Source organism: Halichoeres trimaculatus, unplaced genomic scaffold (assembly GCF_033239565.1).
Source record: "Halichoeres trimaculatus isolate MK-OKI-2021-1 unplaced genomic scaffold, fHalTri1.1 fHalTri1_scaffold_18, whole genome shotgun sequence".
Lineage (NCBI taxonomy): Eukaryota > Metazoa > Chordata > Actinopteri > Labriformes > Labridae > Halichoeres > Halichoeres trimaculatus.
This window is the reverse complement of record NW_027437196.1, coordinates 10,784,126-10,809,240: the sequence shown is the minus strand read 5'-3', so window position 1 is coordinate 10,809,240 and position 25,115 is coordinate 10,784,126. Positions and strand designations below refer to the sequence as shown.

General features: G+C 40.0%; 1 protein-coding gene across 1 annotated transcript in view; it reads right to left on the bottom strand.

Moving 5' to 3' along the window:
• The window catches only part of ptprn2 (protein tyrosine phosphatase receptor type N2), a 157,191-nt gene that overhangs the window by 100,535 nt on the left and 31,541 nt on the right, over positions 1 to 25,115 (bottom strand). Inside the window, exons 4-9 of the mRNA XM_074693098.1 lie at positions 19,688 to 19,944; positions 14,250 to 14,706; positions 13,855 to 14,145; positions 13,701 to 13,741; positions 12,724 to 13,151; positions 5,448 to 5,534 (exon numbers count right to left, since the gene is read on the bottom strand). Of these exons, the coding sequence (XP_074549199.1) occupies positions 5,448 to 5,534; positions 12,724 to 13,151; positions 13,701 to 13,741; positions 13,855 to 14,145; positions 14,250 to 14,706; positions 19,688 to 19,944 (1,561 nt within the window). The remainder of the gene's footprint in view (positions 1 to 5,447; positions 5,535 to 12,723; positions 13,152 to 13,700; positions 13,742 to 13,854; positions 14,146 to 14,249; positions 14,707 to 19,687; positions 19,945 to 25,115) is intronic.

The following is a 25,115-nucleotide window of genomic DNA, read 5'->3' as shown; positions in this document are numbered from 1 at the left end:
ATATAAATTTGCAATACTGTGTTCATGTCGTACTCTTCCACTCCCTCCCAGTCACAAGGATGCATTTAGGTACTGAAATATGATACTGTTTGATTTTACCTGAATGGGTATTTGGTGCTACAGAGGAAAATGTCATTTTATGTTTCTGTAATCTCCCCTCTGGGATCACTAAATCATGTCTGATTCTGGTTCTGAATTTGGTCGGTACCTATAAATGTACCAAATTCGGTACCTATCCCTAGCTTTACCTGATGGTTGTGACGTGATATTAACTCCAGGAGCTGGTAGTTGGGTATCCAAAAGCTGTTTGCTTTTTTGATTGAATAAAGAGTATTCAGATTCAGGAATGAAGAAAATCAAAGACACAAAGAACCAAAGAGTTTTAGGACGAACCTCCTCAAAAATGAAAAAGCTAGAAAAGCACTCAGAGAGCGCAGACCTCTGCCAAGCATATTGTGATAGTCACGCAACACTTTAGTCCTACTTTAATGATATACTCCCTTTCAGCAGACTGTCTGCTAGAATTTGGTGTTAGTTGCAGATTTCTACGGTAATTTGTTACCTGACAGTGTTTAAAATTATGATGACCCAGTACTAATTCATATTCCAGATCTTGGAATCCAGAATATTGGCAGGATCTGGACTGTACTGCAGAAAGACCAGAGGTCACATACACACCCAGCCATTAAAATAGACTTTTACGGCATTAGAAAGCATATTTACAGCCAGGTTCCAAAACAGCTTGGGTCTAAAACGCTAATTTCACTATCAGCACACACGGTAAAGTGAGTGAATTCGTATCTAACTCAGCTGTTTAGGAGTTATTTGAATTGTTTGATTGTCCAATCACAGGCACAGCTCAGGTCACGTGACTGGCCGGTGTCCTAAATCTGTTCAAAGTGAAAACTCACACCAGCGTTATAGCAAATGTTGCTGCGTCCAAGGATTGGCGTCATTTCATGGTTTCAGGAACAGACGGGTGATGTCGTGAAGGCTACGCCCATGTTTTATATAGTCTATATTACACACTGATATGGTGAAAACAGCCCTATCTCACAATAATAGAGAATCCTTTCAAAAGATCCTGGATCCAGACAGTGATCCAGATCACCTTAAAAATGTAATCACTTCTTCCTTATCCCATTTTGAACATTTCCTGAAAATTGCATCAAGATCCTTTCATTGCTTTTTGAGTTAAGTTGTTCACAGACAAACAAACAAACAAACAAACTCTACCAAAAGCATAGCCTCCTTGGGGTAATAATGTAGCACAGTGCAAACTCTGCTGGGTAAATTTAGAAAATCTAAAGATTGTATCTTACTAGCCCATTTTAATTCACACAGTCATCAAATCTTCTTATGTTTGCAGGGGGAGACTATATCGGAAAATTGGCCAGCAGTGACGGTTCAGACAGAAATGCCCATCCTTAGTTTCGAATATTTGAAGTAGGCTTTGTTTCAACTAACACGTGTATGAGCTTGTGACTGATTTTCTTTTCATTTGTACTGAACATGTTTGTCCTCTTCAATGTTTTTAATGAACCATCAATCTACCAGACTCATGATGCCTATGATTTGTCACCATTAGGAGTAAAATAGATGTGAAAAAGGACATAAAAGCATTGATTTTGGTCCTCTGGAATATTGGATTGGCTGAATTCAGAGAGAGATTCGAGGCTGGTGCATCGGAACAAATACTTAGTCCTTGATTCCTATGTAAGTAGTGACCGTGAGCACCAATGTGAGTTGAGATGTCCACTTGTACCTCAGCTCTCCATCACCAAGCCATTACAGTCCAGTGCTCCAGAGTGTACATACATTTTTATTGTCCTCCTGCAGACTGTATGACTGTAAGAGAGAGATTCATCAGACTGCCAGTGCCCTGACCCGGACCCACTCACCATCAGTCAGAGGCTGCTACACTCACTCTGCCGGGGGCGATCTATGAGCCGATACTCCCAGACAGACGGACCCAACCATGCACTGATGCATTCGTGAACATGATCGCACACACACACATGCACGCACTCACAGCTCTGAGAGGAAAATGTCCTCCTCTCATGCTTTCACCTGGGCTCTGTTTGCTCACGTAAATGTCAATATTTCCACAATCTTTACCCTTGCCTCTTCTCTCTCTGCCCGGAGGTTTCTTAGCTGAGATCTCAATGCATCTCAAATCTCAAACTGACATGTTTTTTTTTCCATGCCACACACACACACACTCTATTTAAATACACAGGAGGGGAGAAAACACTAGATTGAGTTAAGACCGATAAGTTATCTGGAGGACTTCACACTGCCTCCTATATTATCGGATGTGTAAGCTCGGACTTCATATTAGCTCTGCTGCTAGGACATGATGAGTGTGTATGTGTGTGTGTGCAAGGTGGTTTGGCGGGATATTGGCAGGAGGTGTGTGTGTGCATAGAGTATGTGTGAGGATGGATTTGTGAGTGTGCATCCCACTCCCCCTAGTGTTTCTGACAAGTAAAACACTTACGTCATCTACAAAAAGAAGCATATCATCATCCTCCAGGCAGCTCATCATCATCATCAGTAAACTATTTCTTCTGAGGGGAATATCTTCTGCTGATTACTGTAGCAGCAGGCTTGAACATAATTGTGTTCAGCGTCTGAGAATCTCAACAACATCCAAAGCGTCAGCCTCCGTCTGAAATCCTTCCTCGCCTGCCTGTTGTCACATTTGAGTATCCCTCCTCCGCTCTTCCTATCAGGACTCATCAGAGCCAGCGAGAAGCGAAGGGAGGCGAGGAAGGGCGGCGCGCTCTGACCCAGCTCGTAGTCAGACGCAGGCTTTCTAACACTTACCCGCTGTGGCCACACAGCCAGACGCACAATGGGCCCGGCGTCACGTTCACGTCTCGACTGTTTCAACATAAATGTGCTTTCATTTGCTTTGTTAAAAGAAAAAAAGGATGAAGCAAAACAAACCCGACACACAGGAAACTCTCTGTGTTATCAACATGAGGTGTAAAACTGTGCAGCAGCTTCTTTTGAGACATCTGTTACGGGCTTTTACTCCGGCTAAACAGCTCTAATGCACTGTGATTATGGATATATGCACAGAGAAAGAAGAACATCCACAGACAGCTGTACTTTCGTGTTTCCATTTGTGCCACTTTATACGTCAACAAGAAAGCGAACCATTCTGCACTACGTCTAACTGACAGCTACTTGTTCCTTTCAGATTCGTACACCTGTAAACTCTCGCTGAGAGGAAAACGTTCTCTGAAACTTCAGCTTAATAATCTGAAAAGAAGGGAAGCACCGGGCAGAGGAAACAACTTCAATAAAATAAGACCAGAAGAATTACGAGAGACAATTCAATTTATGAGAAATAAAAAGAAAACAAAACAAACTCATCCTGTTTCCACTTTGGTGTAGCAGCCTGTTTTTTCTGGTCTTTTAGCTTCTTGAATAGAATCAAGTATTACTTCTCTTCCTTCCTTCTTTTCCCTTTTAGGTGTTCTTTTTTCCCTTTTTTCTGTACTTTATTCTTTCTTCATATTATTTTAACCTTTTTGTTTCTTTTCTCTTTTTTTTTTTTACTTTCCCTCTTTTTTACTGTAAATTTCTCTTTTCTTTTCTATTGCTATGATCTTTCTTTTTTCTTTTCTCTCATTTCTTTTTTTTTCTGAAATTTTCTTTCACATTTTTGTTTGCTTCTTTTTCATTCTAAGTTTTATATTTTTTCTTTTTTTGTCCTTATTTCACTCTTTTCTTTCCTCTAGCATTTCTTTTTTTCTGGCCACAGTTCCGCTACTTCTTTTTTCTTCTCCTTTTATTTCCTTGTTTGATTTTCTCTTTTCTTTTGTTTGTATTTTCTTTCTCTTTTTTTCTTTTTCTGTATATTTTTCCTTCTTTGCTGTTTTTTTTTCTTTTTCAATTTTATCTTTAATTCCCTCTTCTTCCTTGGTCTTATTCCGGTCTTCATTTCTTCTTTTTTTTTTGTTCTTTTTTTTTCCTGTGCTTCTTTTCTTCTGCCAATCATTCTTAAATCTTTTAAAGGGGTCGATACTATTTGTTTATTCCCCTTCAGTTCTTCCCTTTTCATCCTCTTGCATTTTTTTCTTTCTCTATTGGTTTTACTTTATTTTCTCTTTTTTTTTGTTTCTTTTTTATTTATTTTTCATGTTTCTCTGTTCTATTCTTTTTTCCATTTTTGTATATGTTTTCCTCCGTCTTTATTACCTTTTTTATATTCTCCTTCTGTTTTCCCTTTTTTCCTTCCTTCTCTTTCTTTTTTCTTTTTTCTTTCTCATTTTTTTTATTTCTTCCCTTTTGCCAGTCATTATTTAAGTGGAGAAAAATACCATTCCTGAAAGTAAGACTAAAAAAAACTTGTTTCTTAGGTTTTTGTGCAGGCAGGTGAAGACTCTTTAACCTGAGTAGAGGATGCTGACATGAATAATTGTCATTGCCTTAATGATAAATGGTTATTTATCTTTGACACCCATCAGTGGATCATGGGTAGTTGATTCTGAGTGATATGAGATGACAGGTGTAATAACTTAATCAGGGCTGATTTAATGACCTACTGTACATCCTGGTGTTCCTGATCACCAGCATCCTAAAGCTTGACTCTGAAGATGAAGACCAGAGCGTCTCTATTCCCCAAGCTTTCATTCTGAGGTCATTCTGCTTTCAGGGTTAACAACTAGCCACAGTTTTCTGTGTGACAGTTTTCCTCTCAGTTCTATTATCCCAGCCAGACTCTGCTGTACCTACAGTAACAGTGCAGCCCCAGACTGCAGCAAGCCAGCTTTGGTTTGTTCATATGCTGCGAGTGTAACTGAACCACCCAGACTTCACTTCTCCTGCAGGAGCGTCTTGAAAGGCTTGTCAGATCTTAGGCGAACACATCTCCTCTGCCTCCTACATGGTCTGACACCGAGTGTACAGCAGAACTCTGGTACAAGCATAAACCAGGCTGGGTTCAAGGACAGTTCGCCCGCTCATTAATATATTAACCGCCTCCTGCTGGACTACTTTCTCTACTTCCAGCGCCTGATCTGCTGCTGCTTCTCTGTCTCTCTCTTCCTCTAACTGAGGCGTTTGATAGGCTGACTGCTCTCTTTTTGACGAGGCGTTCAGTGACAATAGTGGCGAGGCAGTGTTTTGAATACAATGGAGACATCAGTGTGTGTCTGGAGGTAATTAGGCCTGATTTCTCTCCCTGCGAGGAGTCAAACACCCAGAAAGGTCAGAAAAACAACAAACGCCTACAGTCTGGGAGTGTGGCGCAGCATTTTTTTTTTCCACACAAACAGTCGAGGACAACCTTCACTATTTTTTTTCTGAACTAGAAGGTATACAACAAAACAGTTCCAAATTTGACCAGGTATCTTGAGTGCAACGTAAAGTTTCTAAGCTGCATTATTTTTGACAATGCGGGTGGAAGTTTGTGTCTGTTCATCTGTACTTACGAGAGCTGTGACAGGTCTGCAGCATGGAGGTTCAGCCTCTGCGTCAGGCGCTCCATCAGGTCTGAGGCCTGGTCTTGGGTGAGGGAACTGGTGAGGGGAGACACACAGACAGTTTGGTTTTACATTTATGAGGCACATGCTCACGTCTTGTAGAGGTATCAAGTCCTCTCTTGCAACGAGTGTGATAAAAATAGAGATGATATTAGCGAAAAAGCTAAGTGCTACACTTTGCTAGCTGTGAAGAGGTGATATTATGTTTTCTTTTTTTATATATATATGTATATTAAAAAAAGACTAAGATAAACTGTGAGGTGTCAATTAGGATTGCTGTGGGGTGAAAAAAATTCTGGTAAATTTGAGGAAAGTTTCCTGAAACTCTCCACAGGAGTTTTAGCTCATCAATACATGGTTTTGTTGGGATCAACTTAAATGAATTTTCTAAAACTTCTTGGAAAATTTTGTCTCAGAAAGTTTGGATTTCTTTTTTCTTGCTGTCATCTTTATTTAAAAATATTGCATTAAACATGTTTGCATGCATGTCAGTTTATAACAAACCAAAATATTTAATATCTATACATTTATATGACCAGGAAAATGGAGTAAATATAAAATATAAAACATAGAAAAATATATAAATTCCTGGAATTCTGCAACTCTGGTGTCAATACTAAGCTTGGGAAAATATGAGTTGTAACATTCCAAGAATGAGACCACAGGCTGCTCTGAAGAGCTTGTTGAAAGGTTTGCAAGAATGAAGCAAGTCCGCACAAGACACACCTAAATTGTGAGGTGATGAATGTCCTTAAAAGGGCAAAATTTTCATTTTGTGAAGAGAAACGCAATTTTGTTTGATGGCAACAGTGAAAGAAGCTTCTAGAATGCTGGGTTCAGAAACGTTGGGTGGTCTTAAAGAGACAGTAGCTGAAATAAAGTGAGATTTCTGAGAGACCAGCTTAGACAGAAGCCACCAGCTAACAAATGTAGAGAATTTTTCATGCTGTTAAATCTTTAAAGCTACCTTAGAGCTAGCTAAGGCTAAAATACTAGCATGACACCCCCTCTTTAACTATTGTTGCACTCTCTTCTACAACCCCACTGTTGCTGTTTGTAACAATTGCACGATACTTCTTCAACCAACTGATTTCTTGGAGGTTGATTAGTTGTAGTACCAGAAGGGATCTCTAGTACAGACTTTAGGAAGTGTTGAAGGCCTTTACGGATACAGCTACTTGTACTTTAACAGGCAAAATACCTGCAGCAATTCATCCATTACATGCAATTTTTTTCATAGAGCTACTGCCACAATTCACATCCACTAATGGGTCATTGAACACGGCAAAAGCTGCGGTTGTCTGGATGGATATACAGCACACATACACACTTGCAGACAGACAAACAAACACACGGAGGGGAAAAGCAATGCCAAGGGAAAAGGGATCAGCTGCCTCTTCAGGCTTGGTAAATCACCTGCTTTTTTCCAGCAATGAGACAAACAATAAGGTGCAAATGGAACCTGCATGAGGTGTAATGGCTGTATCATATGGACGTGCCTTCCTCTCCCTTCCTTCCCCTCATCTTTCTTCTTTCTTCGCCTACATTCACTTTCTTTCCCCTCTTGCGCGTGCGTCCGCTCAAAGTAAAACATGATAACACAAAGTAGACAAACACACAGGGGCCACGCACGCCGCCACCCCCCCTCCCCTCTCCTCCTCTCCTCCTCGGTGAGATGAGAATAATAAGGTGCAAATGGAATGGAGGTGAAGTGTAATGGTGGTCTGATAAAGCCATGCCTCATCTCAGCTCAGTCCACGGCTGCTCTCTCACTCAGAGAGTAAATCGCCAAGGAAATAGACCAAACAAAGGCAATCTGCAGGCCGACGCGCTGGATGGAGGAAATGAGAGGGGCACACACGCACACAAACACACAGATGGATACTTTATACTGCTGACAGCTTAACCTGGAAGCACTGAGACTGCCAAGTGACTGCAAGGTGACACGCAACAAAAAGTCAACTGGGAACCAATTCCATGCAGCAGTAGGTATGGGTGCTTTATCAGTTATATGTTTTCCAGTTCTTAATAACCTTCCCTCCAGGTAAAAAAAAGGAACATTATGAGACAGTCACAGTATTTCCTGGATTCCTTTTACCTCTGACCTCATGCCAATAGCAGGGAGCTGATGTTAAAAAACATTTCTGTATGACATTCCTCAATTGATTAAAACCTCAATAGAAATGAACGAAGGATGTCAGACATAAGGAGTAAAATGCTAAGCTAATGTTCGCCAGATTAAATTTAACTACTTCCTGTTATAAATCTATTGCAGTACCAACTTTTTCCAAAACATAAGTCAAAACAGCTAACATTAACTTTAAATTGTGTCATAGCTAACACTTCTCTGAGCTGCTGGAAATGAGCTAATTTTGTCAGCTATTGCTTTTATTATCTCATTGCTAACATTAAAACGCTCAAGCTACCATTATTATTGGCAAGGATATTTGTTTGTTGATTGATCAGAATCTGAAATGAAAGTTGTCAGGTGTAGGCAGTAAAAATAACCAATTTAAAAATGCTAAGTAACTGTTAAGAAAAAAGATACAAATTTAATCACTCAGCTAGGTCAAAGCAGCTGGCATTAACTTTGAAAAGTTTCAAAGCTAAGCTCTCTTTTAGATCCCTTAAAAGAGCTAAATTTTGTAAGATAATGTTGCTGTGTAATTGCTAACAACTAGCATTAGCTTTAAAGTTTTCCTAGATGATAATGTTGCTATTTGCTGGTTGAAATGGGCTAATGTTTGCTGGCAAACATTTCATCTACAAACTATGAGCTAGCATATTTATTTGCTAGAAAATTTGCATCTTTATTGATCAGAATTTTAAAGTGAGGAATGTCAGGCCAGGTAAAAATAACTTTTTTAGATAGATGAAGTTTTTGTGGCGTATTGTTTGTGTCCGTCTTTAGTTGCCTCTTTATATTGTTAATCTGCTCTGATGAAAATTAGCCTTTTGGCTAAATCTGGTATTTCTGAATAGATGCTACACTGAATTGTTAATGGATATGCACTGTATCTTTAAATGAAAAAATAAATGAATATAAGAGAATCTTGATCTGACTAACAAAACTCTTTAGCTCATCACCATTTCCAGCTTATATTACCTATTGTGTTCCAGTTAACCGCTAACATTAGCTTTATTTAAATGAGGGCTAAATGACTGCAGGCATACTGGAGGCAGTGAAATTATAATTTTAGAGCCCATTTCAAATTGAAATTGACTTATCATATTGCTCAAATTCATGTAAATATATTGAATTTGAAATAATCAAGCAGGTTGTTTATATTAATTTGTAGGTTTATCTAGATATGTTCAGGAAAACACTTGGAGTTTTAATTTATTAGGTGAGGCAGTGCAGGTGTGGGGGTCAGTCTTTTTGGTACGCACAGGTTGAGTGGAGCCTTACACAAATGTTCTTTGATTGTGTGAGTGTGAATGATAAAAGGTTTTGGATATTTTTTGTTAAGTGTGATCCATGAAATGCTTGAAAAAGGACGATGACTTGTGGAATTTGCATCTGTCAAATAAACGGGGCATCATCCGCAGACCTGTGGGTAATGGAATTATTTTTATTTTTTATTTTTTGAAACTAAAGTGGACACGTATCAGGACAGCAGTAAAGGCTCCTTTCATTCAGGTGGCTTTTAAAATACTCTAAATGGATCTGCCACTACAATATTTAATGAGTTGTGTATTTTTGACACAGTGGTTGAACATTGTGAAAATATTTCAGCTTTCAAACCTGAGCATCTTGTCAGAGGCCACTTTGTCAACAGTATAGAGTCATCTCAGAAACTAAGCTAATGCATTATCCCTTTAGCCTGCATTTTGACACCATATCCCACCAGCTATTTCTCCTCACAGAACATAACTGTGTACTGTGCCTGCATTCCTCCACCTTTGAGAGAGTGGGTGGCTCTCTTTTTCTCCACTTTTTGAGCGATTTTGAAAGTTAAAGCTTCGCCGAAGCAATTCCAGACACGTTTGCATCCCTCTGCGGTAATTCTAGCAACTGGAGAGCTCCAGGAGTGACTTGGTTGTTGATGCTAGCACTTTTTCCCCTTGGGTTTCTCTTCTCTGTCTCTTTCTCTTCTATCCATACCTTTTCCTCTTCCCCCACCTCCCACCAGCAGAAGCAGCAGCACCACCACCACCCGCCTGCTATTCCCCAAACCCCCCACTACCTCCACCACAATGTCAGGAGCTGTCAGATAAGCAGGTTTGCGTAGCCTCTCTGCAGGGTGCGAAAGGAGCTGAGGATAACAACCGTGCAATCATGAGGTCTGCAGCGAATGCAGACACCTCTATAGGCCAACTATAGGTGTCTGCTTTGAGGAGAGGATGGAGGAGGAAGTGGAGGAGGTGAGGATATTTCATTCAGAGGTGACCTGTCTCTCTTTCCTGCCACTTACTCAACTACGCTGTGTTTACGTCGTAATCTGCGTTTCTATATTTGTGGCAATAAGGTGACAGTGCACCCAGCACACCTTTATGAGCCTTCTTGTGTTGAACAGGTGAAGGACAACCCACTGACACCGGACTTGATAACGCCATAAAGGGATTTGAGAGAGGGCCAGGGGCGAAGACACAGTCGATAGGAACTTATCTTTGCTGAGCCTGAGCTGAGTGAGAGGTGTGAGAGGAGGAGGGAGAGGGAACCTGGCTGCCCTTCCTGACAGAGTATCATCATTAAAGTGGTAATACGGCGCGGTAATACCCACACGCTGAGGGATTTATCATCCCTGCTATTGTAATCAGGTGCGGCACACACTAAGGATTTCAAACTACAGTATTCTTTTCCATAAAGACGTGAACACGTGGGTGGTTTTGACAGAAATTGCATCTCATAAATGCAGTTTTAAGTAACCGAACAAAGCAGACATATGCTTGGTATTAAGGTATGCTAAATGAGTCTGCATTGAAACCCGTCCAACTGTACGGCTGTGAAAAGCAATAAACTATAATGTGAAGCTGTGAGCTGCTCCACGGAGTCATTTGGTAACAACCACTTAAGAGTGAGAGCAGCATTCACGAGGTAAAGCTTTCTGAATAGAAGCTGCTGTGGACAATGACCTGAGCAAGAGAGGTTATTGACACACAGTTCATCAATAAATCAATTCACAGTGTCTGCTCTTTATGCTGTCTGAAGCATAAAACATAACTCTACACTTAATAGAAGCCAGTAATGTTTGCAAGGTTGGCTACTAATGCCTGTCTCTTTATTTTTAAACACTCTTAGTTCAAAGCTGTATCACTGCATCAAATTCACCAGAAGTATTATAATGAAGAGCATTTGAAGAATGCAGAGAGTCCTGCAGATAAATTGTTCAACTAGTGTTCAAACACCCGAACTTTACAAACTCAAACTGAAAAAATTAGATCAAATCACAAAAATATGAAACTGTAAAAAAAAAAAAAAAAAAGCACTTGAAAAACTCATCTTTTTGCCAACAGCTTTAAATACTTGCTAAAAAATCACTTGAAACCCTGGGTAAGATTTCTTTTTTTATTTACCATCCTTACATGTGTGTTTGGATTATTAAACTTTCCAATATTCCTCTTCCTCCTCTCCCTTCTTCCCAGTACTGTCTGTGAATACAAGTTCCTTTGAAATTTCAATAATCTAATTTATTTATTTTCTCTTGAAAAAAAAATCCTTGTACTTAACAAAACACTTTCAGTAGCTATGAAACAAAAAAGAAGTGAATGTTGGAGTAATTACACTAAATGTAACATTCTTTACAGGACTGTTTCAAAGAAGAAAAATGATGAATTAACCCCTTAGTGCCAGTGGGATCACTGGTGCTTCGATTTGCATATCAAGTTTTGACTGGAGGTAGTTTGGAAACCTCAGTCCCTGTGTAGACTTCAGCATCAAAAAGGGCTACGCAGACTTTAGACGCAGATATATAAACCAGGCTTTACCCTGGACTTCCCCCTACCAGAAACCATCAGAGCCCAGAAACTCTTTAGGCTGCTCTTACATCTGTGCCCAGTAACTTTTTAATTCCTGACTGAGACCAGCTTTAACAGAAACTAGAAAAGCACTCAGAGAGCGCAGACCTGCACCAAGCATACTGTGATTGTCACAACACTTTAGTCCTACTTTAATGTTATACTCCCTTTCAGCAGACTGTCTGCTACAATTTGGTGTTAGTTGCAGGTTTGTACGATAATTTGTTACCTGACAGTGTCGTCAGAAATTATCGTGACCTTGACTTGTATTCTTTTGCAAAGCAATCTGACCATTTATCATGGAGGTATATACACATATGGCCAAAACAGCCCTATTTCACAATGATAAAGAATCTTTAAAATAAAAAAAAATTCTGGATCCAAGATGGTGATCCAGATCACCTCCAAAATTTAACCACTTCTTCCTTATCCCATTTTGAACATTTCCTAAAACTTTCATCAAGATCTGTTGGTAACTTTTTGAGTTATGTTGTTCACAGACAAACAAACAGAAAAACTCTCCCAAAAGTATAACCTTCTTGGCAGAGGTAACTAATGTTTTTTTTTTTTGCCACAGTGCTAACAGGCTGAGCTGAAATGAGTTAGACTCCGTTCAGCAGATTGATATGAGCTGAGTGATTATGTGGTGCCCTTTTGTTATATATTTTCCCAATAATTGACGTAGCTTAGCATTTATCTAGTCTTATTTTCTTGTATAGTTTCAGGGTTGATGTATGTTTTTCACCAGCTGTGGGTTGAGACAGGGGTGTCAGTCATTTTTTTTTGGCCAATTACTCTCGGGTGTTTAGTTTAACTCAACCTCTGGATGGGCGTAGCAATGATTGTTAAATAACTATATTGCTACCGGATATCCCGGCTCATTCTTTTGGGACCAGCGCTGTAAACCTTACCTGTGACCAGAATAAATGCTGAACTGAGAAATGGATCCTCTTTTCGTGATCTTTGGGGGTTGTTCAATCAAAGAACTGGGTAGATTTTATTACACTTTCCCGTTAAGATTTAAGTAGTTTTGCCATTTTGACTAATCAGAATCAAGTATTTCAACAGGCAACAATACTGCTTCCTATAAGAGCAGTTCTGTTTTTTTGGGGGGTAGAGGCAAAAAAATCTTTCAAGCTGATGTAATCTTGTTTATCCAACATTATGCGTCAGTCTCTCTCAATTCTTAAAGTTGTTTTTTTAATGTAAATTCACCCAGTTTGCGCTGCCTTCCTCCTTTGGTATATTACTTCTTGATCATACTCACTCTGATCCAGTGATGATGTAGCCAAAGTGTCTGTCCTTCCCTCTGCTGGCAAACTCCTTGACCCCCACATGGACCAGCTGAGTTTTGATCTTCATGTCCTTCTTCTGTGGCTCCTCCGGCTGTTTTTTCTCTGCAGGGTCCTGATGCCCCTGCATCCAGTTCTGGATCTCTGAGTCCACCTGAGAATCAGGACCGCTGTTTGCTGCACCGGTCAACCTCAGGGTGGAGCCTTCAGCACTCTTCGCTGGCTCTATGACAGTCTTCTCCCAGTGGATGGGTGAGGGGACTTTACTCTGCGTTGTTCGACTCTGGACGTTTTCCAGCCCGACCATTTTCTGGAGGCCAGCTGGACGCACGTTGACTTCTGGAGCGTCACCAAAAGGCTCCATGTTGAGGTAGTCGAGGAGCTTGGAAAAGAAAGCTTCATGCTGCATAGAATCAGACAAACATTTCATCTTTAGGTGGTAAGCAAGGTGAAATTATTCTACACATAAATTTCTATGAGTTTCTTTAAGTTTGCTTTAGCAGACGGTTAATAAAGTTCTAGGGAGAAACTCACATTTTGAATAGAGTATTTAATTTGATTTGACTTGTTAAATACTTTGGTTAAGAGAGGATTTTGGAGCATTCAGTCTTTTCTATGTGTGAGTTCTAGTCCAAGGTCTAATGACCAATTCTTCTCTACGAATGATTAAAAGATACAATCAGTAGACTCACTAAACAAAAAAAACCCAAGGCAAAGAGCTCACTTTCTTCAACAGAGCTTTACCGGTTCATTTTGACCAAACTTTTGAAGTTCAGAGACTCTCTCTAAAAAGTTTGCTTTCAAAGTGCAATAAATTAAATGATTTTCTGCTCAATTTTTAAATCATTCCTTTTCTGAAGCTGCATTCAAAAGAGAATAAAATGTAAGTGTTGACATGTCTTGCTCCCACAGAAACCAATTTGTTGCTTGAGCTGAGTAATTTTAAATTCACCTCATCGACAGGTTCTTTTTCTGAAGCCTCCTTTTGTTGGCCTGAAAAGAAACGCAATGTTTGTGAGCAGATTGTGGGAAAACTTGATGTCTCTCAAAGCATGTATGGCTGAAAAGAAAATACATCAAAAATTCATGATCTCTTGGTCACGCACCTTGTTGTTTCATTACTGGAATCTCTTTCTGGTTTACATCCTGCCCTTTGTCTGACTTCGGGTCCTGCTCTTGATCCATTGCTGTAGCTGGTCCCCTGTTTTCCTCCTTGCCCCCTCTGGATTCAGATGGTCCTGGTCCTGGCAGGGCCCCGGCCTCAGGCTGTGCCTTGTGCACCTCCTGCAGAGCTCCCGTCATGACCTTGACCAGATGGTCCAGATCGTCGCCCATGAAAGCCTTCATGTTGATGCTGTGTCTGCCAAGCTCGTTTATCATATCGTGCATGAAGTGGTCTGGGCGAACACAGAAACCAACAATTAAACGGAAAATACCATCAAACTTTTCTCAATTCAAAAATAGAGGGGTCTATAAAAGTAAACAAAAACAAGGATTTTACCATCCATGACACTCGGAGGCTCTTTGGCGTTCAGTCTGTTTGATCCACCCTTCAGAAGAAGCCGATCCAAATTCGGGCGATCAGCGCTGGACGTAAAAGCCACCTGAGACTGCGGCTCTTCATGGTCATTAGATTCTGGCTGGACATAGCTCAGGTAATGGAGCTTTCCTTTGGGACGATCAGCAGCGCCACCTTTGCCGCCCTGCTGGGAGCTTGCTGGTATCTCGCTGAGAAGACGCTCCAGGTGGCTGGACAGCAGCTTGCTCCTCTCTGGGTCTGATTTTGAGAAGGACGAACCAAACCCAGGGTGTTTGCCCTCTCCGCTCTTGGTGAAGACTTTGGTGACAGGAGGTTGGCCGTCTCCTTTATGGAGGCTGTAGAGAGTGGTCTCCTTCCAGGCCTGCTGGGGTTTTGACCGGCTGGGCTCAGGATGACCATCAGACTCAATATCTCCATTCTGTAAGACAAAAATACTTTGTAAAGAGAGATATCTTGTTTATCCAGTATCGTTTTCAGTGGCACTGGGGAAAGTTTTCCTTGTTTTAGCTTCTTGAGTTAAGAAACTACTTTTATTTCAAAAAACTTAACAAGCCTCATTTGAAGATTTTTTTACTCTTTACAACTAAATCAGGCATCATTAATGTCTTTTCTGCACATGTCAGAGACTGATGCTACTTTTAAGTCTTAGTAAGACAATTTTTGCTGAAAACATGACAAACACTTGCTTAAAGTTCAGCTTTTGCAGTGTGCTACTGGACTGCTCTCTGAGAGATATTCATGGTTTCCAGATACATCCTTTCAATTTAGGCAATTCCAACAAAGTGTCTTCCGTCACATAAACCATGGGACGTGATGCCATCCGGTTTTGTGCAGGTATTCATTGTGCACAGAGGATGTACCCTTGTGAAAGTGGTGATCCCTGACTTCCTCTTAAGAGTCGCCATAATGTCAAAGGGAGTAAGAATAAACTTTACTTGTATAGCTCATTGCAGTTCAAAGGGATTTATGAATGACAAAAGTAAATGTGCCAAGTATGTAGTACAGGGGTGTCAAACTCAAAGGGCCAGATGTAACTGTAAGACAGTATAAAATGTAGCTAAATGTAATGTAAAATAAATGTAAACCCTCTGAAAAAAGACTTTGCAGTGTGGGCAGTTTCTTCAGCCACACTAAAGCTAGCTTTAACTGATGCGTTTGTCATAGCTTTCTTGAACACATCCTGCTGCAGTTTGCATTTTAAATTTTGCTCTATTTATTGTTTTTCTTGAAAGCTGACTTTGGCATACTTGGCTCTGTGTTTGGTGTCAAAATGCCAACATAGATTGTACTCTTCGACAAACACCACTACCTCATAACACCAAAGACATGCCGTTTTTTCTTCTTAATGCACAAACATTTATTCCCCTTGCAATATTTTCTGATGGCCTTCCATCTGCATCAACTTATGTCTATATTTTAGGATCATTGTTTTATTTCTCAATTCCACTAGTTCAGAAAATAGCACTGATGTGAAAACACTGTGATCTAGTGGCGGGATGCCGTCACTTCCCAGGTATCATAATCAGTAGGTATTATGAGAAACATAGTTTATAGTCGATGCACCTTTTGACTTATCTATTATAAGACAATCAGACCTGTTATGCTCTCGCAGGCCACGTAAAATGGTGTGGTGGGCCACATTTGGCACCCAGGCCTTGAGTTTGATGCATGTGATGTAGTATGAACTTTAGTATGACCTAAAGTAACACCCAGTTGGTCATGATCTCAAATTCTGTATTGTGAGAAAAAGATACAAAAAAATATCAAATGGGAAAAAATGAGGAGACATTACAGAATATTAAAAAAATGTCTTTAAAAAGACGGATGATTTAAATTTAGTTCAGGTATTCATTAGAGAACCAAGTGGAACCAAATACCCACTTATGCTTTCACAAATAGTGACAAAATAACTCTTCCCTCTTATAACACTCACAACATACTAAGACTAATTTTTCTGAAAGCATCAAGTTTGAAAACTGTGAAAAATCTGATGATGTACTTTGAAATGGTGGAGCCCAGGGCATCCAGTTTTACATAAATACATAAAGTTATTATGTAACTGACAGGGTCTGTAGTTAGAGGAGCTAAGTCAGCTAACACTAGCAAGAAGAATGAAATCCTATTAAAACTAGCTAAATACTTCACTAAAGGGCTTAATAAATATATGAGTTTCTTTTGAAGGCAGCATAAGTCTCAGTTAGCGTTAGCTAACCAGAATCAGAATCAGGATAGCCTTCATTCACCAAACAATACGGAAGATTTGACTGTTGACTGTTTTTGAGCTGTACTCTCGCTGTAAAAACATGTTTGAATAAACACTAAACACTGCTTATAAAAAAAAAGTTTTTGTACCAAAAAATAAACATTTGGGTTAAATAGTGTCAATGAATGAGGTTATTAAAATTTGCAATGGAAAAATGTGTAGGGAGAAACAGACAAATAGTTGTGCATGAGATATATGAGGTACACTATTTAGTTGTTAAATTGTTCATCAGATAAAGTTAGCAAGAGCGCAGCTTGTACAACGTAGTTCAATTATCATTTCCTTTTGTTTTGCTCTCCACACCACTTTTCAGCACAAAGAAGTAATAGTTTTATCATTTTGAAGGCAGCGTAGGTCTCATCTAAATGTTGCAGCTCCCGCTAGCTAACCAAGTCTAGCAGGCAGATATGCTAAACTAAGACTCCAAATACAGTGAATGAATACTCTTACAGCATCACGGTGTTGTACAAATGAAAAGTAGGCTCTGCTGGTTAAATATGTGTTAGCATAAACAGATGTTAGCATTTTCACTGTGAAGTTGCATGTCTGCTTGTACCCAAATTCTATCCTCAAATAGCGCTAATATAGCTGCAAATGTTTGTGTTTTTTGCTAAAATGACATCTTTCAAATGATTAATCTTCAACCTGGCTTGAGTTCTGTTAAAGTGTCTTTTTTCCACAGCTGGGTTGTGCTGGGTCAGCGTTGTTGTGACAGGCTTTAAGTACAAGAAGAGAAGAAACCTGGGCTCGCCTAGACAGGACAGGATATGAATAAGGATTCTAGATCAAAGACAACTGCCCTTGGAAATTACATTATGGAAATCATAGATGAGATAGTGTCAGTCAAAGAGTAATTTCATGCATTTCCACAACACAACAAACTTTAAAGGCACAGCCCGTCTGTCAGAGAAGGAGCACCAAGTCCTTATCTCAGAGACAAAATTATGAGTCATCTGATTTCAGAGTTAGCCACATGAGTTAATATTTAACACATGGAGGATTATGTGTTACACAGACATCGTGAAGAGTTTTTACTATTTGGCATTGAAGTTGGTGTTATACTGGTAGAAAAATGTGTGATTTTGTCCCATCTTTGTGAGGCAGAGAAACCATTTTTCTGGTCTGAGTCATAAGAGCCCACGCTTTCATTCAGCAAACAGTATCCGATCCACTGAGCAGCATTATGATCCATGTCCCTGCTGCACTAATGCTAGCTATCTCCCCTGGTGCCATTTTCTGTCCTTCAAATGTATATAGAGAAAATGTCAGTCTTTCCATCCCGGCATACCGAGAGGGCATAATGGCATTAGCACAGCAAGGCGGGGGCTCTGTGCCATTCATGCTAACCATGTTTGCCTTTTTCCATTGCACTGCCCAACAAAGGGGCTCGTCTCATCAATAAGGAAGGTCCTGAACTCTTCAACTTTGCATTATGGCCACACTGACACAGCAGCAGGAAGCAGCTGGGCTATGAAGGATGCAGAGCACATTTCACACAAAGCCGGGGTTCCTCCCTAAATATGAGGGCTGAATAATGTAAAGAGGTGATGGGAGATCTTTGTGTAAGGGAGACTATGCTCAGCAGGGAAGAAGGAGAAGGCAGAATGCTGGAAACAAAAGCAGGGAAGGGACAAGAGAGTGACCCCGATGCAAGACGTACTGACTGTTTTCTAAAGGAGGAGGAAGAGGCATGTTCATGATTCAGCCTGGCTTGTTTTTTTTGTTTACTTTGTGGACAAATAATTCAAGCCAACATGATTTAAATCTTTCAACTGTAAAAGCACAAACTCTGTATAAATATTGCAGCCTCTCAACTGTCGGGTAAGGCAGATGTGCGAGTGCTAGTGACCTGCTTTGCTTCTAAAAGCCACCAGGGGGAAACTCAATTGATTACAATGAAAAGTCAGGTTGTAAAGAAAAGACCTCCAGTTTGGAAAAAGTAAGCAAATTCGGAAGTGCAACAGAAAACAAACAAAAAACAGTTATAAGGCAATTTATGGCCCTGTAAGGCTAACAACTGATCTTGTTTTAATACTTTTGTCATAATACTTTTAATAATGAGAAGCAGAAGAAGAAGAAGAAATTCTATTTGTTAAGCACTTTTTATCATGAGATTTCAAAGTGCTACAGAGTAAAACAAGATTAAAACAAGTTGAAAACTTTCAAAGGGAAGCTTTTTAAAAAATAAATAAAAAGGAAGGAAAAAAGAAAGGTTTTTAACTTTTAGTCCAGGCTTTAATTCAACACGTGGCCTCATTCCAGCATGGCACTCTCCATTATATTCCTGTTTCTTGCGCTATCTATTGTTGTGTGTTCTCTGAACAAAGGCATAAAAGCTAAAAATTTACCCCCCAGCAAAAAAACAAACAAACAAAAAAAAAAACAAATAAAAAAACACATCAACAAAAACACTGCAGTTCCCCAAGTGTCCACTCGAGGTAGGCCCCAAAAAACAAAGAAACTTCATTAACGCCCATGTTAAAAGATCATTTTACTGCAGAACATGAACAGCCTCTTACAAACAGTGATTTTAGTCATTTATGCTTCTATAAATAAATATTCTTATATGGCTGGCACCATATTTGGGATTATAAATACCACTCGTAATGGGTGACATCCATAGGGCAACATGGGGTTAGTAAAAATGAAGCCTTGTGGAAGTGCTAAAAGTTGCTGTTTATCGAGAATCAGCTTGAGGCTGGCTGCAGAAAAACACCAAGCCACAAAAACAGACTTTCACAGCATTAAAAAGCATTGACAACCAGGTTAAAAAAACGACTTGGATCTAAAACGCTGATTTTCACAATCAGCACACACTGTATGGTGAGTGAATTGTTTTCTAACTCTGTGGTTTAGAAGTTATTAGGATCGTTTGATTGTCCAATCAGACATACAGCTCAGGTCACACTAATACTGAGCCTGTATGAGATGTATAATTACAAAAATGGCAGCATAGAGTGTGAAATGTAGACTTCTGGCTCTCCAGTAAAGATCAAAAATAGAGGGTCATGCATGTTGTATGACGTACAGTAACTATTGTTTTCATAGACCCTCAGAAATTCATTGCCTCAGAGGACACCAGTAAGAGTAAACTGTACTTAATGCATTAACTCTAAGGTGATTTGAAGTCTCTTGCCTGGATGTTGCTGCCTTCTCTTTGGCGCCCTGGTTGTTCATCATCCTCAGACTGGGGCAGGAAGCCAAGTCCTGTCAGGTACTGCTGGAGGTTTCTGTTCAACTCAGCCTGAGCTGGCCTCAGTTTGCGGTTTCTGGGGCTGCTGTAGGCGGTCAAGGAGCCTGGTAGCGCCCCCTGATGGTGGATGGGGACACTCCTCAGTTTGGAGAGCTCACGAGAGATGACTTGTTGAGTGATGTCATCCTGCCAGGTCAGACCTTAAAACACAGAGATCGTTGTGAGAGAATTAAAACATGTGCCAAGTCAAGTACCCCTAAGATAAAAAAATGTTTTTGCTGATGTTCAGATTTTTTAAATCAAAAGGTAAAACACAGAAAATTCATAACTCTTCACCAAGTTGAAATAGAATCAATTCAGTACTGGAAATAAGCCAGGCTAAAACTCCATACTTAAGTGGTCTCTGAACTACCTTGACACATCATCTCATATTGTTTTTATTGTTTTAACCAATATTGATATTGGTAAATATCAGTTATCAGCTATAACAGCAATATTAATATCAGATATAGGTATCGGCCAAAATTTTCATATCGGTGCATCCCTAGTTTAAACTTTAAAAATTAAGTTCTGTTATGTGGGGTGCACGAGATATGCTTATTTATATCATTTGGTGCAGGAAAAACTACAATCTAAGTTTTGTCTTCATTAAGTTAAAAAAAAGTTTTTGAGATGCTCAGGTGTTGGTATTAGAGACACAGACAGCCACTTGATTAAAACTGTAATTACTGGTGAGCTGTAATGGGACATATAGCTAAGTGTCATCAGCGTAACATGGTAATGTACTTTATGGTTACTGATAATTTGACCCAAGGAGAAGCATATAAACATAAAACAGTAGAGGACCCAGAACTGACTCTTGAGGAACACCTTGGCTGATATTAGTGACAGTTGAAGAGGAACTACCAAAAACAAAAGTACATGATCTGTTAAACAGGAAGGATGGTTTAAATGGAGTGCAACTCATGATTCAAGATATTTTATCAGTTTAAGCAAAACAAAACAAAACAAAACAAAACAAGAAATAATCAGAAGTACAGCAGATCTGAGACCTAAAAAAAAGTCAATGCTACACACTAACATACATGCAAAACCCATGTATATACACACGTGCACACAGACGCACACACTGCCAGTCAACAGGCCCAGGGAGAATGTCACACTGCAGTCTGACGCCTTGCCAACATCCCTGCTAATTGCCAACACATAGTTGGGATGCAGAACTCCTGGGCAGGGGCAAAGCGCAGCAGTGCCAGGACCAGATGGAGCTACCCGAGCAAAAAAGATACCCAAAACATGGCCCCATTCCTGATGAGCTGAGAGGCGCGACATTCCATCAGCAGAGAGAATAAAAGCACTGAAGACATTATAGTTTTTCTCCAGAGCCAAGATCTGGACTGATCGCATTTATTCAGTGCAGAGGCGTTTTTTTTTTTTTTACGAGAAATGCATAATTGTGTCTGCCATACATCTAACCTTCAGGAACAATACTGCTCTTAACGATGTGGACATGTTTCATAAGAATAAACTAACAGCCTGTGTTTAAACATATAGGAAAAATGAAAGTATGAACACAGCAGAATGTCTTCATTAGCCTGGTTTCTCACCCATAGTCATTGGGTATTCTCCTCATAGATATTCATAAGCACCAGATGAGGATCTGAGCTATGCAGAGCAGCTACAGATGCCTCCAGTCATTCTTGGCAGCGCTGAACGCAGCACAAAGCAGCGTATGTTGTCACTGTTCTGGAACGCAGCTCGACCATCCATCCGTACAACAATGACAGTTAACTACCCGTGGCTTAACCGATGTGGTGTATACTTGTTATATATCAACACAGTGATGATCATTTATGCCTGCACCAGTCGCCATGGGGATATCAGCGCTGGTTTCAGCTGTAAAGGATCCATATGGTACCTGCGGTTAACTGCAGCTGGTTAAATGGGTTCAGAGTGGATGAGGCTGGCTTCATTGACTGTGACACCTCTATCCTCTCTGTCTCCTAGGGGGTGGGATGCACTCATTTCCATACATACCATGTTTTGTCTGTCTGTGATGGGCACACTTGAGGGAAAAAAAAGGTACTCTGGCGCAAATTACAGAATCAAAATGAGCCGTTTTGTTAAGGAAAAAGTCAGAGAGAAAAGTAGCAAGGGGGCCTCTCCGCTCGGATTCCTCTCAATCAACCTCTCAGCTGATTATCCTGGCACTGAGGAAACTAAATGTCATGCAAATTCATCTGTTCGTCCACAGAAAGAGCAGGTTCCATCACCGAGAGCTGCCCACTTTTTTTCTTTCCCCCCTGTTAAGGATAGCGCCGCCGTCTCAGGCAAATGCCTCGGTTAATTAACGCCATGCCATTAGCGCAACAGCTTTCAAACAAGCGAGATATTTCTGTTGGCCTCCTGTCTGTTTTCTGTGTGGCAGAGGAGGGGGGGGCTCCTAAATATTCAAAGCCTATTAGATGGGATCCTGTCTACACCACGTCTTGTGGTTTCATCTGGTGTTTTTGAAATGCAGATTTTCCCCTTTCCTTTACTTCTGTCCACCAACTGATTCTAAAGCCGTTAATGGAAGACGGTGTGAATAATTTAGCAGCGATTTTGGCCTAATTAGTCAAAATGAAATGTGTCAATCCAGATTTGACATAAAGATACAAGAAGTGCTTAGAGGGAAGACAATTTTAGATGTAATTTCATCCCATTCGATTCTGAGTATTGTTGTTGTCTACTTGACAAAAATAAGTAGCGTTAAATCAAAATCAGGCCATCAACCGGCAACATCAACAACTGCAAAGCTACTACTCCATATTTCTAAGTAGCAATATTTCTCAGAATGTAAATACTATTTTCATATTTCCTTCAGATTTTATAAACACTTTTTCTTTGTTTGAAATACGTTGCTCAGGGTGAAATCCTTCAGTAGCTGTCCCTGACATGATCTCACCCTCTGCACAGACACGGTTCAATAAAACCACTCTTGTTTTCACATGGCCTGTTACTGTGCAAGGTGTACCTGCAATTTTTTTTTTCCTCGACAGTACAATCTAGCAAGGTTGTCAAGAAACAGACAGAGCAGAATAAGAGGAAGAACAACAATAGTTTTTGTCGATTGTCTGTCAAAGAAAACATGTTTGTTCAGGGGGAAAAGTAGGACCATTGTGGTTTCAATAGCACCTGAGTGACATGATGTCAGTTTACGGTCACTGGCTCCGCCTGACTGACAACTCCTGTCAATGGAGCTAATGCAAATGTCACAATGCATCATCTTACTTCACTTGTCCAAGCTATGAGAGTATCCATGTCTTCGCACAGGGCCGGGAGGTCAATTGACTGCAGGTTAGAGAAGTTTAGCGTGGTTTATCAAGTGATGCTCTGACATGATACTTTCTGAAGTTAAGACAGGGAACTCGTGGGATTAAGCCCTGACCAGGAATTGGAAATATGACATTGACCTATTTAGAAAACACAAAATTATGCTTCATTTGTCTTGAGGTTCACTAAGTTCACCAACTCCAAGTCCACTCACCTTAGATCTCACACACAAGTGACAAGATCAGGATTCTCATTTTTTTCATGGAAGTTTTTTTCACATGAAGGGAAAACACAGCTAGCGTATTTGTTTTGCTTTCACAAGCTAATGCCAAAACTCTGTGACTATAACGTAAGTCAGGGACTGCAGCCTCCAAAGACTCCCTTGAATTTGTTCTACTTTTTTATACAACAGAAGAATCCTCAGGGTCCAGCATATCCCATAATTCTTTGCATTTTAAACAAAATGATGATACACTGTTAAATGACAGAATTTAGTTTCAGAACTATTAAAAGTTGTATGTGATGCTAACAGTGCCAGGCAATAAGCTTTAATAGCTAGCTAGCTAACCTATAGTAAGGCAACAGGATCAGTGCTATGTGACGCTGGCGTTAGGGCATTAACAGTTGATTACACAAACAGAAAAACTGAAGCCAGTGGATAGGGACAGAGGCTCTGAGTTAAAGTTTGTAAATAAAAATCTGTCTCATCTGTGTTGCTCCCAAAATTTTCGAAAACATTGATATTTTAGCTGGTAACACGGCTAGTGTTAGCTTACGGGTATTAGCACAGTCAGTGCTTCTCCTTGTTAGAGCTGGTCAAAAATATAGCTACAGTATAAATGAATAAAAAAATCAAATTTAATCTCTTGTTTATACCTTTGATCCTTGAATGAGGTAATTTTTTGGGGTGAACTGTCATAAAAGGCAGAAAGGAGCAACTTTTGTCCAACACTGGCACAGGCATACAACATAAACCCTTGAAACCCTCAAGTAGCAGCATATTGTCAACAAAAAGGTGGATGCTAGGCATGTAATTTTCCCTCCACAAGTATTGCAGGTAGCTTAAGCTAGCTATAGAAAGATACAATCTCTTAAGTGTCCTACCTATGAACATAAATGTCAAAACCTGATTCCCAATCAAAGGGCTGCAGCATCTGTAGAGGGCTAAATTTACAGCCTACACTGACTGGTCAGGCTGAAGTGATTCAAGACGCAAAAGTAAACATGTTTATATCCCCGTGTAGAAAAGTGCTTGGGTCCTGTGGGCACACTTAAGTTGTTATAACCTCCACCAAGGAGGTTATATTTTTGGGAGAGTTTGAACAACATAACTCGAAAAGTAACAAGCGAATCTTGATGAAATTTTCAGGAAATGTTCAAAATGGGATAAGGAAGAAGTACATACATTTTGGAGGTGAACTGGTTCACTGTCTGGATCCAGGACTTTTTTTAAAGGATTCTTTATCATTGTGAGATAGGGCTGTTTTCACCATATGTGTATATAACTCCACGATAAATGGTCGGATTAATTTGCAAAACAATACAAGACAAGGTCACAAAAAATTCTCACAGAGGTTAAAGTACGATCCAGATCCTGGCAATATTCTAGATACTTAGATCTGGAATATGAAATATGTACTGAGTCACTGTCAGGTAACAGATTATCGTACAAACCTGCAGCTAACACCAAATTCTAGCAGACAGTCTGCTGAAAAAGAGTATAGCATTAAAGTAGGACTCAAGTGTTGCATGACAATCACAACATGCTTAGCAGAGGTCTGCTAAGACCTCTAATTGCTTTTCTAGTTTTTAGAAGGGCATGGCTGACTTGAGGGGTGGACAACCAGTCTACAGTGAGGCTAAAGGCCTTTACCTCACCCTAACCTGGAGGAAGCTAGGAAGAGTTCACCATTTCCATGATGGCCACCATTGAAACACTATCACAAAAAAAAAAAAAAAGGGTGACGTCAGAGACACTGCTTCCACATATATAACACAGTCTAAAGGTGTGTTCACACCTGGCTCGTTGGGGCACTTGTTCCGAAACAGTGAGCAG